This window comes from Hyla sarda, chromosome 12 (assembly GCF_029499605.1).
Source record: "Hyla sarda isolate aHylSar1 chromosome 12, aHylSar1.hap1, whole genome shotgun sequence".
Taxonomy (NCBI): domain Eukaryota; kingdom Metazoa; phylum Chordata; class Amphibia; order Anura; family Hylidae; genus Hyla; species Hyla sarda.
The window spans coordinates 66693842-66709610 of NC_079200.1; the positions used below are offsets into that span (position 1 = coordinate 66693842).

General features: G+C 46.7%; 1 protein-coding gene across 1 annotated transcript in view; it reads left to right on the forward strand.

Moving 5' to 3' along the window:
* Nucleotides 1–1585: 1585 nt before the first annotated feature.
* Nucleotides 1586–15769, forward strand: part of SAMD10 (sterile alpha motif domain containing 10) — a 34701-nt gene continuing 20517 nt past the window's right edge. Inside the window, exons 1-2 of the mRNA XM_056549372.1 lie at nucleotides 1586–2155; nucleotides 14814–14995. Of these exons, the coding sequence (XP_056405347.1) occupies nucleotides 2071–2155; nucleotides 14814–14995 (267 nt within the window). The 5' untranslated portion in view covers nucleotides 1586–2070. The remainder of the gene's footprint in view (nucleotides 2156–14813; nucleotides 14996–15769) is intronic.

Here is a 15769-nt window from a genome sequence, read left to right on the forward strand (position 1 = left end):
TGCAAAGAGCAGAACATCATCTCATGAGGACAGGACAGCAGTGCAAAGAGCAGAACATCATCTCATGAGGACAGGACAGCAGTGCAAAGAGCAGAACATCTCATGAGGACAGGACAGCAGTGCAAAGAGCAGGACATCTCATGAGGACAGGACAGGAGTGCAAAGAGCAGAACATCATCTCATGAGGACAGGACAGCAGTGCAAAGAGCAGGACATCATCTCATGAGGACAGGACAGCAGTGCAAAGAGCAGAACATCTCATGAGGACAGGACAGCAGTGCAAAGAGCAGGACATCTCATGAGGACAGGACAGGAGTGCAAAGAGCAGAACATCATCTCATGAGGACAGGACATCAGTGCAAAGAGCAGAACATCATCTCATGAGGACAGGACAGCAGTGCAAAGAGCAGAACATCTCATGAGGACAGGACAGCAGTGCAAAGAGCAGAACATCTCATGAGGACAGGACAGCAGTGCAAAGAGCAGGACATCTCATGAGGACAGGACAGGAGTGCAAAGAGCAGAACATCATCTCATCAGGACAGGACAGCAGTGCAAAGAGCAGGACATCATCTCATGAGGACAGGACAGCAGTGCAAAGAGCAGAACATCTCATGAGAACAGGACAGCAGTGCAAAGAGCAGAACATCATCTCATGAGGACAGGACAGCAGTGCAAAGAGCAGAACATCTCATGAGAACAGGACAGCAGTGCAAAGAGCAGAACATCTCATGAGGACAGGACAGCAGTGCAGAGAGCAGAACATCTCATGAGGACAGGACAACAGTGCAAAGAGCAGAACATCTCATGACAGGACAGGAGTGCAAAGAGCAGAACATCATCTCATGAGGACAGGACAGGAGTGCAAAGAGCAGAACATCTCATGAGGACAGGACAGCAGTGCAAAGAGCAGAACATCATCTCATGAGGACAGGACAGCAGTGCAAAGAGCAGAACATCTCATGAGGACAGGACAGCAGTGCAAAGAGCAGAACATCTCATGAGGACAGGACAGCAGTGCAAAGAGCAGAACATCTCACGAGGACAGGACAGCAGTGCAAAGAGCAGAACATCTCATGACAGGACACCAGTGCAAAGAGCAGAACATCTCATGATGACAGGACAGCAGTGCAAAGAGCAGGACATCTCATGAGGACAGGACAGGAATGCAAAGAGCAGAACATCTCATGAGAACAGGACAGCAGTGCAAAGAGCAGAACATCTCATGACAGGACAGCAGTGCAAAGAGTAGAACATCTCATGACAGGACAGCAGTGCAAAGAGCAGAACATCTCATGAGAACAGGACAGCAGTGCAAAGAGCAGAACATCTCATGAGGACAGGACAGGAGTGCAAAGAGCAGAACATCTCATGAGAACAGGACAGCAGTGCAAAGAGCAGAACATCATCTCATGAGGACAGGACAGCAGTGCAAAGAGCAGAACATCTCATGAGGACAGGACAGCAGTGCAAAGAGCAGAACATCTCATGAGGACAGGACAGCAGTGCAAAGAGCAGAACATCTCATGAGGACAGGACAGCAGTGCAAAGAGCAGAACATCTCATGAGAACAGGACAGCAGTGCAAAGAGCAGAACATCTCATGAGAACAGGACAGCAGTGCAAAGAGCAGAACATCTCATGAGGACAGGACACCAGGGCTAAGAGCAAAACAAAATAAGGACCTAATACGTCTGTAATCTGCAGAGCATCTCATGTGGCTAGGACATCTGTTTAATCTGCAGACCATCACATGTGGACAGACTTCTGTTTAATCTGCAGAGCATCTCACTAGTGTAGGCTGCATAGCATCATCTTGTGGACAGGACAGCAGTGAAGCTGCAGAACATCTCATAAGGAGCTGCCACCTTTGTAGCTGCAGATGATTTCATGAGCTCAGGACATCTGTGCAGGAGAGGCAGCAGCTGGCTGTGTGACCCGGCGGTCTACACCCTCCATCCATCCTCACTCCCTCCTCCTCCTCCTCCTCCCTGGGTCCTGTCTCTGCTGCTGCTGCTGCTGGAGGAGGGAGGCAGCCCCAGCACCCGGCTGTCTATGACCCGGACGCCCGATGTTCACTGACCTTCGAGCTCGGATCGGTGAGAGGGAGCCCGCAGGGAGAGGGGACTACAGCCCGGAGAGGGGCAGCATGGACGGTGAGCTGGGGCAGCACTGGTCATGTATGGGGAGTGTATGTGACAAAGGGGAATACATGGCATGAAGGGAATATATGTACAGGGCTGGGGTACGTGTATGAGGGATGCATGAGGGAGTATATACGTGTGTATGATGGGTAATGACAGGAGGGGAAGTGGACAATACAGGGCAGTGTATGGTATGATGTACAGGTATATATAGGGTAGGTATGGAAAGTATGTGTCTATAAGGCAGTGTATGATATGATGTCCAAGTATATATAGGTTAGGTATGGACAGTACATGTATATATGGCATTGTATGGTATTGTGTACAGGTATATATGGGGTAGGCTTGGGTAATGCTTGTGTATAGGGCAATGTGTCATGTTATGTAGAGGTGGATAGTGTGTGTATAGGGCAGTGTATGATATGATGTGTAGGTATATATGGGGTAGGTGTGGATAGTGTGTGTATAGGGCAGTGTATGATATGATGTGTAGGTATATATGGGGTAGGTGTGGATAGTGTGTGTATAGGGCAGTGTATGATATGATGTGTAGGTATATATGGGTTAGGTGTGGATAGTGTGTGTGTGTGTGTGTGTGTGTGTATAGGGCAGTGTATGATATGATGTGTAGGTATATATGGGCTAGGTGTGGATAGTGCATGTGTATAGGGCAGTGTATGATATGATGTGTAGGTATATATGGGTTAGGTGTGGATAGTGTGTGTATAGGGCAGTGTATGATATGATGTGTAGGTATATATGGGGTAGGTGTGGATAGTGTGTGTATAGGGCAGTGTATGATATGATGTGTAGGTATATATGGGGTAGTTGTGGATAGTGCATGTGTATAGGGTAGTGTATGATATGATGTGTAGGTATATATGGGCTAGGTGTGGATAGTGTGTGTGTATAGGGCAGTGTATGATATGATGTGTAGGTATATATGGGGTAGGTGTGGATAGTGTGTGTGTATAGGGCAGTGTATGATATGATGTGTAGGTGTATATGGGGTAGGTGTGGATAGTGTGTGGATAGGGCAGTGTATGATATGATGTGTAGGTATATATGGGTTAGGTGTGGATAGTGCATGTGTATAGGGCAGTGTATGCTATGATGTGTAGGTATATATGGGCTAGGTGTGGATAGTGTGTGTATAGGGCAGTGTATGATATGATGTGTAGGTATATATGGGGTAGGTGTGGATAGTGTGTGTGTATAGGGCAGTGTATGCTATGATGTGTAGGTATATATGGGGTAGGTGTGGATAGTGTGTGTATAGGGTAGTGTATGATATGATGTGTAGGTATATATGGGGTAGGTGTGGATAGTGTGTGTATAGGGCAGTGTATGATATGTAGGTATATATGGGTTAGGTGTGGATAGTGCATGTGTATAGGGCAGTGTATATGATGTGCAGGTATATATGGGCTAGGTGTGGATAGTGTGTGTATAGGGCAGTGTATGATATGATGTGTAGGTATATATGGGGTAGGTGTGGATAGTGTGTGTGTGTATAGGGCAGTGTATGATATGATGTGTAGGTATATATGGGGTAGGTGTGGATAGTGTGTGTGTGTGTATAGGGCAGTGTATGATATGATATGTAGGTATGTATGGGCTAGGTGTGGATAGTGTGTGTGTGTATAGAGAAGTGTATGATATGATGTGTAGGTATATATGGGGTAGGTGTGGATAGTGTGTGTGTATAGAGAAGTGTATGATATGATGTACACATAAGATTAGTGTGGAAAGTCTTGGTGTAAAGGGCACTGTATAGTATAATAATGTACAACAGTATTTCTCAAGCGTGGTTCCTTAAGACCCCCAACAGGTCATGTTTTCAGGATTTCCTTAGTCTTTCACAGGTGATATAATGATGGTTAATGAATCAGGTATCACTACAATTATATCACCTGTGAAAGACTAAGGAAATCCTGAAAACATGACCTGTTGGGGGGTCTTAAAGGGGTATTCCAGGAAAAAAAATTTTTTTATATATCAACTGGTTCCAGAAAGTTAAACAGATTTGTAAATTACTTCTATTAAAAAATCCTTTCACTACTTATGAGCTGATGAAGTTGAGTTGTTCTTTTCTGTCTAAGTGCTCTCTGATGACACCTGTCTCGGGAACCGCCCAGTTCAGAAGAAAATCCCCATAGCAAACCTCTTCTACTCCATGCAGTTCCCGAGACAAGCAGAGATGTCAGCAGAGAGCACTGTTGCCAGACAGAAAAGAACAACTCAACTTCAGCAGCTGATAATTATTGAAAGGATTAAGATTTTTTAATAGAAGTAATTTACAAATCTGTTTAACTTTCTGGAGCCAGTTGATATAAAAAAAAGTGTTTTCCTGGAATACCCCTTTAAGGAACCACGCTTGAAAAACACTGGTGTACATGTGTATATGGGATAGATATGGAAAGTACACGTGTAGGTAGTTCATGTGTATAAAGCAGTGTATGATATGTACAGGCATACATAAGGTAAGTGTGGATAGTGCATGCGTATAGGGGAACATATAATAAAGATATAAATGTATGTGAAGATATATATATGTATATATATGGAGTAGGTATTGATAGTTCTCATGCATAGGGCAGTGTATAGTACTAAAGTACAGGTGTATTTGAGGTAGGTGTAGATACTACATGTGTATAGGGTGATTGTATGGCATGATGTGCAGGCACATATACATATATATATATGGAGTAGGTGTGGCAAGTGCACTTATATAGTATGGTATAGTGTGCAGATTTATATATGCATGTATATAATACACTATATGGACAAAAGTATTGGGATAGCTCCACATGGTAACTAATGGAGTTTTTAGGACTTTCCATAGGCATTAAAGGGGTTATCCAGGAAAAAACTTTTTTTTATATATCAACTGGCTCCAAAAAGTTAAACAGATTTGTAAATTACTTCTATTAAAAAAATCTTAATCCTTTCAGTACTTATGAGCTTCTGAAGTTAAGGTTGTTCTTTTCTGTCTGAGTGCTCTCTGATGACACGTGTCTCGGGAACTGCCCAGTTTAGAAGCAAATCCCCATAGCAAACCTCTTCTAAACTGGGCGGTTCCCGAGACACGTGTCATCAGAGAGCACTTAGACAGAAAAGAACAACCTTAACTTCAGAAGCTCATAAGTACTGAAAGGATTAAGATTTTTTAATAGAAGTAATTTACAAATCTGTTTAACTTTCTGGAACCAGTTGATATATAAAAAAAAGTTTTTACCTGGATAACCCCTTTATTATGGAGTTGTTGTTACACCGAGTGCTCCGGGTCCCTGCTCCTCCCCGGAGCACTCCCGGCGTTCTCCTCTCTGCAGCGCCCCAGTCAGACCCGCTGACCGGGAGCGCTGCACTGACATTCACGATGGGGATGCGATTCGCATAGCGGGACGCGCCCGCTCGCGAATCGCATCCCAAGCCACTTACCCGTCCCGGTCCCCGGCTGTCACGTTCTGGCACGCGCAGCTCCGCTCTCTAGGGCGCGCGCGCGCCAGCTCTCTAAGATTTAAAGGGCCAGTGCACCAATGAGTGGTGCCTGGCCCAATCAGTCTAATTAGCTTCCACCTGCTCCCTGTCCATATAACCTCACTTCCCCTTCCCTTCCTTGCTGGATCTTGTTGCCTTGTGCCAGAGAAAGCATTTAGTGTTGCCCAAAGCCTGTGTTCCAGATCTTCTGCTGTTGCCCCTGACTACGACCCTTGCTGCCTGCCCTGACCTTCTGCTACGTCCGACTTTGCTCTTGCCTTGTCCTTTTGTACCGCGCCTATCTCAGCAGTCAGAGAGGTTGAGCCGTTGCCGGTGGATACGACCTGGTTGCTACCGCCACTGCAAGACCATCCCGCTTTGCGGCGGGCTCTGGTGAATACCTGTAGCAACTTAGAACCGGTACGCCAGCACGGTCCACGCCAATCCCTCTCTGACACAGAGGATCCACCTCCAGCCTGCTGAATCATAACAGTAGATCCCGCCATGGATCCCGCTGAGGTGCCGCTGCCAAGTCTCGCTGACCTACCCACGGTGGTCGCCCAGCAATCTCAGCAAATTGCCCAACAAGGACAGCAGCTGTCGCAGTTGACCGCCATGTTACAGCAACTTCTGCCACTGCTACAGCAGCAACCATCTCCACCGCCAGCTCCTGTACCTCCTCCGCAGCGAGTGGCCGCTCCTAGCCTCCGCTTGTCCCTGCCGGACAAATTTGATGGGGACTCTACACTCTGCCGTGGTTTCCTGTCTCAATGTTCCCTACATATGGAGATGTTGTCGGACCATTTTCCTACAGAACGGTGTAAGGTGGCTTTCGTAGTTAGTCTTCTGTCTGGAAAGGCCTTGTCTTGGGCCACACCGCTCTGGGACCGCAAGGATCCTGCCACAGCCTCAGTCCAGTCCTTCTTCGCTGAAGTCCATAGTGTCTTCGAGCAACCAGCCCGAGCTTCTTCTGCCGAAACTGCCTTGCTGAACCTGATCCAGGGAAATTCTTCTGTAGGCGAATACGCCATCCAATTTCGTACCCTCGGCTCTGAATTATCTTGGTACAACGAGGCCCTCTGCGCAACCTTTAAAAAAGGCCTATCCAGCAACGTCAAAGATGTACTGGCCGCACGAGAAATTCCAGCTAACCTGTCAGAACTTATCCTTTTGGCCACCCGCATTGACAAGCGTTTTTATGAAAGACACCAGGAGCTCCACCAGGAAAAGGACCTTGATCTCTGGGCACCTCTCTCCCAGTATCCTTTGCAATCTACCCCTGTGCCTCCCGCCGAGGAGGCTATGCAAGTGGATCGGTCTCGCCTGACCCATGAAGAGAGGACTCGCCGCAGAGATAAAAATTTATGTCTGTACTGCGCTAGTACCGAACATTTCTTGGTGGACTGCCCTATTCGTCCTCCCCGTCTGGGAAACGCACGCACGCACCCTGTTCAAATGGGAGTGGCGTCCCTTGGTGTGAATTCTGCTTCTCCACGTCTCACTGTGCCCTTGCGGATTGCTCCTTCTGCCAACTCCTCCTTCTCAGCTGTGGCCTTCTTGGACTCTGGTTCTGCTGGAAATTTTATTCTGGCCTCTTTGGTGAATAGGTTCTGCATCCCGGTGACCCGTCTCGTCAAGCCGCTCTACATTTCTTCGGTCAACGGAGTGAAGTTGGACTGCACTGTGCGTTACCGAACAGAGCCCTTGCTTATGAGCATTGGTCTGCATCACGAGAAAATTTAATTTTTTGTTCTGCCCAACTGCACCTCTGAAGTCCTCCTCGGTCTGCCATGGCTCCAGCGTCATTCTCCCACCCTTGACTGGACCATCGGGGAGATCAAGAATTGGGGTCCTGCTTGTCACAAACGATGCCTCACATCTGCTCCTCATAGCCCCCTTCCTGGTGACACTCTGCCCTGTGACAAGCTTCACCCTCTGCCCCCCCCCTCCCCATTCCCACTTCTTCTGGTTTACCTGCCGCTGATGTAGCTACCCAGGACTTCTTTTTGTTCCGGAAGGAAACTCAAGAGGCGTCCCCTATGTTCTCGTCTCATTTGAAGGGACAAGGAGACAAAAAGAGGGGGAGACCTAAGGGGGGGGTACTGTTACGCCGAGCGCTCCGGGTCCCTGCTCCTCCCCGGAGTGCTCGCGGCATTCTCCTCTCTGCAGCGCCCCGGTCAGACCCGCTGACTGGGAGCGCTGCACTGACATTCACGATGGGGATGCGATTCGCATAGCGGGACGCGCCCGCTCGCGAATCGCATCCCAAGCCACTTACCCGTCCCGGTCCCCGGCTGTCACGTTCTGGCACGCGCGGCTCCGCTCTCTAGGGCGCGCGCGCGCCAGCTCTCTAACATTTAAAGGGCCAGTGCACCAATGAGTGGTGCCTGGCCCAATCAGTCTAATTAGCTTCCACCTGCTCCCTGTCTATATAACCTCACTTCCCCTTCCCTTCCTTGCTGGATCTTGTTGCCTTGTGCCAGAGAAAGCGTTTAGTGTTGTCCAAAGCCTGTGTTCCAGATCTTCTGCTGTTGCCCCTGACTACGACCCTTGCTGCCTGCCCTGACCTTCTGCTACGTCCGACCTTGCTCTTGCCTTGTCCTTTTGTACCGCGCCTATCTCACCAGTCAGAGAGGTTGAGCCGTTGCCGGTGGATACGACCTGGTTGCTACCGCCGCTGCAAGACCATCCCGCTTTGCAGCGGGCTCTGGTGAATACCAGTAGCAACTTAGAACAGGTCCGCCGGCACAGTCCACGCCAATCCCTCTCTGACACAGAGGATCCACCTCCAGCCTGCCGAATCATAACAGTTGTGCCCCTCCTTGAAAATATAACAACTTCTGGGAAGACATTCTACAAGGATTTTGGAGGCATCTGTTGTAACTTTTGATCATTTATTATTTGTGAGGGCGCCAGGTGGAAGCATACATATATCCAAAATGTCTTGGTATACTGAAGCATAAAGATTTCCCTTCACCGAAACTAAGAGACCTAGTCCAAGCTCTGAAAACACCCCCACAGCATTTTTCCTCCTCCACCAAACTTTACAGCTGGCATACTGCAGTCAGGCATGTAGCATTCTCCTGGCATTCACCAAACCCAGACTCGTCCTTCAGATGGCAGATAGAGAAGTGTTCTTTATCCTCCCACAGAACACGTTTTCCCTGCTCCAGAGTCCAGTTGCAGCGTGCTTCACACCACTCCATATGATGCTTGGCATTATGCTTGGCATCCCATGCCATTACGCTCCCAGCAGGGCACAGTTTTTATGCTACCGTAACTTCATTGCCAGGTTTGAAGCTCTGCATTTATTGAGTCAGCAGAGCGGTGGTGACTTTTTTGCACTATGCGCCTCAGTACTTGGCGGCCTCGCACTGTGCAGGGGAAAGGTCAAGTAGGCCAGATTTAAAGGGGTACTCCGGTGACAACCTTTTTTTTTTTTTTTTTTAAATCAACTGGTGCCAGAAAGTTAAACAGATTTGTAAATTACTTCTATTAAAAAATCTTAATCCTTCCTGTACTTATTAGCTGTTGAATACTACAGCGGAAATTCTTTTCCGTTTGAAACACAGAGCTCTCTGCTGGCATCATGAGCACAGTGCTCTCTGCTGACATCTCTGTCCATTTTAGGAACTGTCCAGAGTAAAAGGAAATCCCCATAGCAAACATATGCTGTTCTGGACAGTTCCCAAAATGGACAGAGATGTCAGCAGAGAGCACTGTGCTCGTGATATCAGCAGACAGCTCTGTGTTTCAAAAAGAAAAGAATTTCCACTGTAGTATTCAGCAGCTAATAAGTAAAGGAAGGATTAAGATTTTTGAATAGAAGTAATTTAAAAATCTGTTTAACTTTCTTGCACCAGTTGATTTACAAAAAAAAAAGTTTTTCACTTTAACATAAAGTGTGCACAAAGGGTGTGCCTTCCCATGCATGACTGATTTACTATAAATGATGCTAGAGATCTAGTAAATTGAAGCTTTAATCTACGCTAGCTCATTGGTCAGGGCTGGATCTTATACCCATGTGGTTATGGGACTGAATGATACACCAAAATAGAGTGTAAAAAAGAGTAAGAGCTGGGACCCATTGCTTTTCTCTATATAGGTTATATGCAGATTTTATAATCTATCAGCGTATTTAGGGTAGGTTTGGATTGTAGATGTTTGTAGGAAGCAGTAAATATTATAATATACATGCTGATATAAGTTAAAGGGGTAGTCCAGTGGTGAAAAACTTATCCCCTATCCTAAGGATAGGGGATAAGTTTGAGATCGCGGGGGGTCCGACCGCTGGGGCCCCCTGCGATCTCTCTGTACGGGGCCCCGGCTCTCGGCCCAGATAGCGGGTGTCGACCCCCGCACGAAGCAGCGGCCGACACGCCCCCTCAATACATCTCAATGGCAGAGCCGGAGATTGCCGAAGGCAGCGCTTCGGCTCTGCCATAGAGTTGTATTGAGGGGGCGTGTCGGCCGCCGCCTCGTGCGGAGGTCGACACGCCCCCTTCCCGCGGGCTGTCGGGGCTCCGTACAGGAGATCGCAGGGGGCCCCAGCGGTCGGACCCCCCGCGATCTGCAACTTATCCCCTATCCTTAGGATAGGGGATAAGTTGCTCACCACTGAGTCACCACTGGACTACTCCTTTAAAGGAGTAGTTCAGTCCTGAAAATCTTATCCCCTATCCTAAGGATAGGGGATAAATTTCAAATCGCGGGGGGCCGATCATTGGGGCCCTCCGCGATCTCCTGTACGGGGCCCCAACAGCCCACGGGAAGGGGGCGTGTTGACCACCGCACAAAGCGGCAGCTGACACGCCCCCTCAATACAATTCGATGGCAGAGCCGGAGATTGCCAAAAGCAGCGCTCCTCGTACAGGAGATCACGGGGGGGGGGGGGGGGGGCCAGCGATTGGACCCCCCGCAATCTGAAACTTATCTCCTATCCTTAGGATAGGAGATAAGTTTTTCAGGACTGGATATCTCCTTTAAACGAGTTATGTGCTGCAGGACAACTTATCCCTTATCCAAAGAATAGGGGATAAGTGTCTGTTCACTGGGATCCCCGCGATGTCCTGCTCAGCGCCCCATTCTCCTAGTGCATGGAGCATTTCCGCTCCTTGCAAGGAGACTATCTTCCCTCACATGAAGCAGGGAACAACACACCCCCTCCATGGATCTCTATGAGAGAGACGGCGATACAGGAATGCTGTGTGTCTGCCTCTCCCATAGAGATACATGGAGGAGGGGGGGTGTCGGCCAGCTGTTGGGCCCCTCACGATCAGACACTTATCCCCTATCTTTTGAAAAAATAAGTTGTCATGCAGCACAAAAGTCCTTTAAAGGGGTACTCTGCCCCTAGGCATCTTATCTCCTATCCAAAGGATAGCGGATAAGAAGTCTGATGGCGTGGGTCCCGCCTGCTGCACCCGGAGTTCCTTTAGAGCATTTGGTGCAGTGCCGGAGGCTCGTGACATCGCGGTCACGCCCGATCGTGACATCACGGGCACGCTCCCTCAATGCAAGTCTATGGGAGGGGGCGTGACGGCAGTCACGCCCCCTCCGATAGACTTGCATTGATGGGGACTGGCCGTGACATCACAAGTGGGGCATGACTGTGACGTCACGAGCCTCCGCCCCGCATCGCCAGTAATCCGGCATGGAGCAAAGTTTGATGTCTGGGGTGCCACAGCTGAGATAAGAGGGACCCCTGTGATCAGACATCTTATCCCCAATCCTAAATCCAGTTATTAAAGTCCTGTCTGGTGTGATACAGTCTCACAAAAGTGATTGGCGTTTTCACTTCAGGCACTGATTATACTGAGTAAATATTAATTATAGTATGTCTTAAAAAATTCTCAGTACCAGAGATAATCCTATGTCTAGAAGTCACTTTGAGTTAAAGGGGTGTTCCAGGAATTTTTTTTATTTGACTATGCTACTGGGTCTGTAAAGTTAGTGTAGTTCATAATATAGTGTCTGTACCTGTGTGTGATGGTTTTCTCACAATTCTTATGTGATTTTATCCCAAATATTTATTTTTAACAGCAGACAAAATGACTGTTGTCTCAGATTTTTCCCAGATTGCAATGCGGCCGATACCTGACTCACTAGTCAGCTGATGACAGGGAGCCTGTCTGCTTCAATGGCTGGAGCGATCGCTTGGTGGGAGAGGGATCAATCTGCAACTAATGCAACAGCTGTAGGCACCCAGATTGAAAACCACAGGTCTTTTGAATGAATGCAGCTCATTTATGTTTCAATGGGTGGGGTGGCTGATGTGTGGGAGGGAGGAAAACGGAATTATTGGATTTGTAGACAATGAAGAAAACTCAAAAAGGAAATACCAGTTCACAAAAAGCTAGCCAGAGAGTTATGGTAATCTCACAATATATCCATTTAGCCCCAAGACAAGCACAGATCCTTCCTAAGCATGTCCATTACTGTCTGCCAGGTACGTACTAAAATCACCTTATGGTGGGTACTCCCGTGGAAAACTTTTTTTTTTTTATCAACTGGTGCCAGAAAGTTAAAAAGATTTGTAAATCACTTCTATTAAAAAATCTTAATCCTTCCAGGACTTTTTAGGGGCTGTATACTAAAGAGAAATCCAAAAAAGATGGTGGTGGGTGTTTTATCCAAGGACAGATGACTTTTGCACCTTTCAGCACCCACTGGTCTTGCCCTGTGCTTTAACATAGCTGAGATTTGGGCATTGTTACATCATTTTGCTTTACCATATCACTTATAGGTAACCTGGACTCAAGCAGGGCAGAATTTCTTCAAGCTAACCTTTTGATCATCCTATGACAATGCCAGCTGCTTACCAAGCGTGGTGACCCTTTCTACTGCTAGAAATGTTATAGCTGGACATATAAGTTAATGAATCAGTTATACACGTTAAACCAGAGTTTTGCCTTTAAAGTCCATGTTTCTCATGAATATGCTAATTGGATTTTCATTATTTTTTCACACCCTCCCCTCCTCCCCCCTGTAACTTGATTTCATGCCTGAGGCGACGCTGTGAAAATAGAACTGGGAAAATAAAAGTATGGAGCAGCTTTGTTCTCCGCTGCTGTACAGCTCCCTGTAACCAGTTTTCTTCCTGTGCATTCTCGTCACATCCCTGCGTACAGCAGACGAGGAGTCAGGTGATCCTGTGATTCTCAGCGACCTTGTCTCCAACACCAGCAGGCGTGAGATACATGGCCTGGAGCTTCTATGGATGCATTTCACATGTTGCATTAAAGCAAACATTTTATTTTTACATTTTTTGTGGGGGGAGGGGTTTTCTATTGACTGCAATGGAAAAAAATGTGGCATACAGAATTAAATGGCATTTTTTTTTATAGTACCAGTAGATAGGCAGTCAAACCTTTCCCCACCTCTGACCTACTACCGCTATTTGTTTAAGCACCCTAAAGGAGTCAGAAAAAAAAAATCTTTATAGAGTCAAGGTCATTGGGTTAGGATATATATAGAATAACCCAAATGCTAAAACTGGCTAAATATTTTCTAACATCTTTCCCTCCAGATTCCCAATACATATGTGCGTGTGCATGAGCGTGAAGGTATTCTAGATGGGGGAAAGGGAGAAAGATGCTATCAGACTCCTCTAGCAGTGGCTTATCCAGGAACAAAGGGATCATGCATGTTAAAATCTTACATGCCTGACTCTTCTCTCTTATTGAGTAGAGACAGCGGCCACTTTATACACATTAGGCTAAGTTCACATTGCCATTGGGCTCCATTATGTGGACCTCCGATGGTAATTCCTTCAAAACCACGGGAGTTTCTCTGGAAAACTACCAGATTCCCGACAGACCCCTTTCATGTCCATGGGATCCATCGTGACCCGGCGGTGACCAGGTGAAATCAGATGTGCTCCGACCCATTTTGGGGGCGAAAAAAAAGCTGAATATACCAAGAACGTGATAGACCACAACAGCAATGTGAACTTACACTTAGATGGTCAGTCTTTCGCACCTAAATTGTGGCCAGATTAAATCCATACATGGCAGAGTTCCGATTTTGCTACAGATTTGCTGTGACTTTCACCCAGTGCATTAGAAGGAAACAGTACAGTGAATCTGCTGCAATTTGTAGCCCAAATAATGCATTTATTGTCGCAATCTTCACAAATTTAATGTGCCACAACATGTGAATAGGCAGTGTGGATATTGCGTTCCAGCAATAAAAAATAGGGACTTTATCCAGGCGCTTAAGCGCCTGGATAAAGTCCCTATTTTTTATTGCTGGAACGCAATATCCACACTGCCTACATAAGTTTTGGTTTGACAACCGTCGCCCAAAAGGGACTCTGGAGCAGCTGACCTCGACATCAGAACGAGTTTTCATGCCTGCAGAGGTGTTGTGCTCTTAGCGCAACCCTTTCTGGTAAGCCTTAATTTACCTTTTTGGGCCAAATTCTAGCTAACAATATTGCACTAGGAGCGCACCTGTTTTCCTTTTTTTCTCTCTCTACAACATGTGAATAGACTCCCAAATTGACAAAATTGTTTCCCATGTTTTTACACTACATTTCAGATCTGTTGTGTATGTTCACAAGAACATAATCTGAGATGATGTGGTCATATGACCTTATGGATATGATGTCACTCATGTCATGCCACGGCCAATGGCATGCTGTATGTGGCACTTAGAGAGCAGCGGGTATGCAGGTAAGCAGGAGTGTGGCCCATGAAGAGAAAGGGCTTTGAATGGAATTTCCTTCTTGACTTAAATTGCAATATTAGTAAACTGGGGAAGAGTAAGGCTATGCTCGCATGGCGGAATTCCACAAGAATATTCTGCTCAGAAATTCAGCTTCTTCAGGGTCCCTCTAATTTCAATGGGATTCTGCTGCACTGTGCACACGGCAGAATTTCTTAAAATCTTAATCTCGGTTTCTACAGGAAGAATATTCCGCGTGAAAATGCATTGCCGTCTATCAGATGGCATATTAATGAGCGGTCCTCGCGTCCGCTGGAACATCCAAATGTCCGCACCTTTTCGGCCGTGTGAACATGGCCTAAAGGAGATCGGAAGGGGAAATAGGCACCAGGCACGTCTGTCTTGGTTGGCATTACTCAGCACCCTATGCTTTTTTGTTCCTGTGATCCTATAGTTATTGAGTTTAGTTACCAGCTAATGCCACACATAGGTCATTGTTGTTGCTTATGTTCTGGTTTGACAGCTGCAGCTCACTTCAGGTTTTGTCGGAACCTCCTGGAACACACAGTCTCTTCTGAAAACTTAAACCATCGCTTTCGTCGGGAGATTGGCAACAGCCTGACATGGCACGATGGCCGGGGAAACCGATCAGCTGGAAGCAGGACCATCAAACTGCTTAAACAGCCAGGCACAGAAGTGTCACAAGTAAGCATTTTATTATTTTCTCTTATGTATGTTGTATTTAGATGCATCATGTCTTATTCCTCAGTGCTTCAGTCACAACTGCTGTTTTCTCCCTGGCTGCATTACCTCACATCTCTTTGCTGCCCCCTGCTGCTGCCCTGTAGTGCAGTGTTTCCTAACCAGGATGCCTGCAGCTGTTGCAAAACTACAACTCTCAGCATGCTGGGGGTTGTAGTTTTGCAGCAGCAACAGGCACCCTGGTTGGGAAACACTGCTGTAGTGCATTGTGAGAAATGTAGTGTGTACCTCTTTGCCGTATTCAGATACATCTTCTGCATTGCACTGTTACTGAGCTTTACCAGTTCCGAAACGTCACACACTCTCAGTCCACCCTGTTATAGATACCCTCTCTTATAAGGGTTGTCCATTTGTTTTCAATAATGTTTAATGACTGTGGAATAAAAAACTTTGTCAACTTTCTTTTATGTTTTGTTTCAGTTCCTTACACTCTTCAAGATCTCTGCTTGTTGTCAGTGAAATGCTTCTTAGTTTGCTAAAGTTGTATCTAGTCTGGATTATCTTTTCTGTGGTAAATACTTAAAGAGGATCTGACAGCTATTTCACATGTACTAAACCCAATATATTGGGTTATAATGCGGGTGAATAGTTGTACAAAGAAGGGTCAGGTTATATCCATAGGGCCAGGATATATCCATAGCTTTTAAATAACAACAAAAAACATGGTCTCAAATGGCTGGAGGTGCTCAACCCCAAATGTGGTTGTGCATTTATTCT